This window comes from Austrofundulus limnaeus, unplaced genomic scaffold (genome assembly GCF_001266775.1).
Source record: "Austrofundulus limnaeus strain Quisiro unplaced genomic scaffold, Austrofundulus_limnaeus-1.0 Scaffold15, whole genome shotgun sequence".
Classification (NCBI taxonomy): domain Eukaryota; kingdom Metazoa; phylum Chordata; class Actinopteri; order Cyprinodontiformes; family Rivulidae; genus Austrofundulus; species Austrofundulus limnaeus.
In genome coordinates, this window is record NW_013952417.1 from 511,430 (window position 1) to 512,787 (window position 1,358).

Below are 1,358 nucleotides of genomic sequence, written 5' to 3' on the forward strand. Positions count from 1 at the left end.
CCCCCCACCACAGCTCTCCCCCGGCTCTCCCTTTCCTCTGAAAGTTTCTACTCGAACCTGAAAGAGATCCGAAGCAGCGGTGAGGATTTCTCCCAACGTGCAGGACGCAGCAGAGAGCGGACCAGGACCAGGACCAGGACCAGGACCAGGACCAGGACCAGGACCAGGACCAGGACCAGGAGCAAGCTGTGGACGGGACTTTTTTTTAATTTTGATTTTATTTTTGCTGCTTTTCCTGGACCATTGAAGGGTTTTGCAGACTGACTGAGATGGGCTTTGAGTCCAGAGAAGGAGCGCTTGTTGCTTTAGTTTGACTCTGTGCGCCCCCCGGCTTCAAAGACCCCCACGCCTCAAGACCCCCGCCCCAGTCCTCCGGGGCCTCCCCCTGCAGAGAGGTGGTAATGTTAGCGGTGGGTCAGATGGACGGGTCCCGACAGAGCGCCTTCCTCCTCAGCACCCCTCCCCTGGCAGCTCTGCACAGCATGGCCGAGATGAAGACCCCCCTGTACCCGGCCTACCCGCTCTCCTCCACCTCCCCGGCCACCACCTCCCCCAACCCGGGCGGCATGGCCGTGTCCTCCCCGGGGATCAAGAGCTCCACGGGCTTGTCGCCGGGGCTCGGCTCCCCGCAGCAGTGCTCCTCCGCCACTCCCCACGGGATTAACGACATCCTCAGCCGGCCCACGGTGTCGCTGTCCGGCGGCACGGCGGTGGTGACCGCCGCCTCCTCCTCGGCGGGGATCCTGTCGGGACTGCCCCGCTTCAGCAGCCTCAGCCCCCCGCCGCCTCCCGGACTCTACTTCAGCCCCGGCGCGGCGGCGGCGGTGGCCGTGGCCCGCTACCCCAAACCCTTAGCGGAGCTCCCGGGGAGGACGCCCATCTTCTGGCCGGGAGTCATGCAGAGTCCGCACTGGAGGGACGCCAGGTTCGCGTGTTCCCCCCGTAAGTGTCCCAAAACACAGCCCCTATAAATAAACCACAACAACATGGGATAAAACACAACATCTGGACGCTTTTATCACAAAATAAATTATTATTATTTAGCAGGAGAAACAAGAACGTGTAGTTTAAAGTTAAATTATAGGAGTTTTGTGTGTCTGTGTGTGTGCGTGTGTGTGTGTGTGTGTGTTGCAGATCAGAACTCGGTGCTGCTGGACAAAGATGGGAAGAGGAAACACACACGGCCCACCTTCTCTGGGCAGCAGATCTTTGCTCTGGAAAAGACTTTTGAACAAACGAAATACCTGGCGGGACCTGAGAGGGCCAGGCTGGCTTACTCTCTGGGGATGACCGAGAGCCAAGTCAAGGTAACACACACACACACACACACACACACACACACACACACACACACACAC

General features: G+C 59.2%; 1 protein-coding gene across 1 annotated transcript; it reads left to right on the forward strand.

Moving 5' to 3' along the window:
* Positions 1–51: 51 nt before the first annotated feature.
* nkx6.1 (NK6 homeobox 1) lies at positions 52–1,307 on the forward strand (the record flags this gene model as incomplete). The annotated part of the gene is given in 2 exon segments (XM_014002797.1): positions 52–942; positions 1,135–1,307. Coding segments are annotated over 2 exon segments (714 nt in total), but the record flags the coding sequence as incomplete, so codon positions are not given.
* Positions 1,308–1,358: the final 51 nt, after the last annotated feature.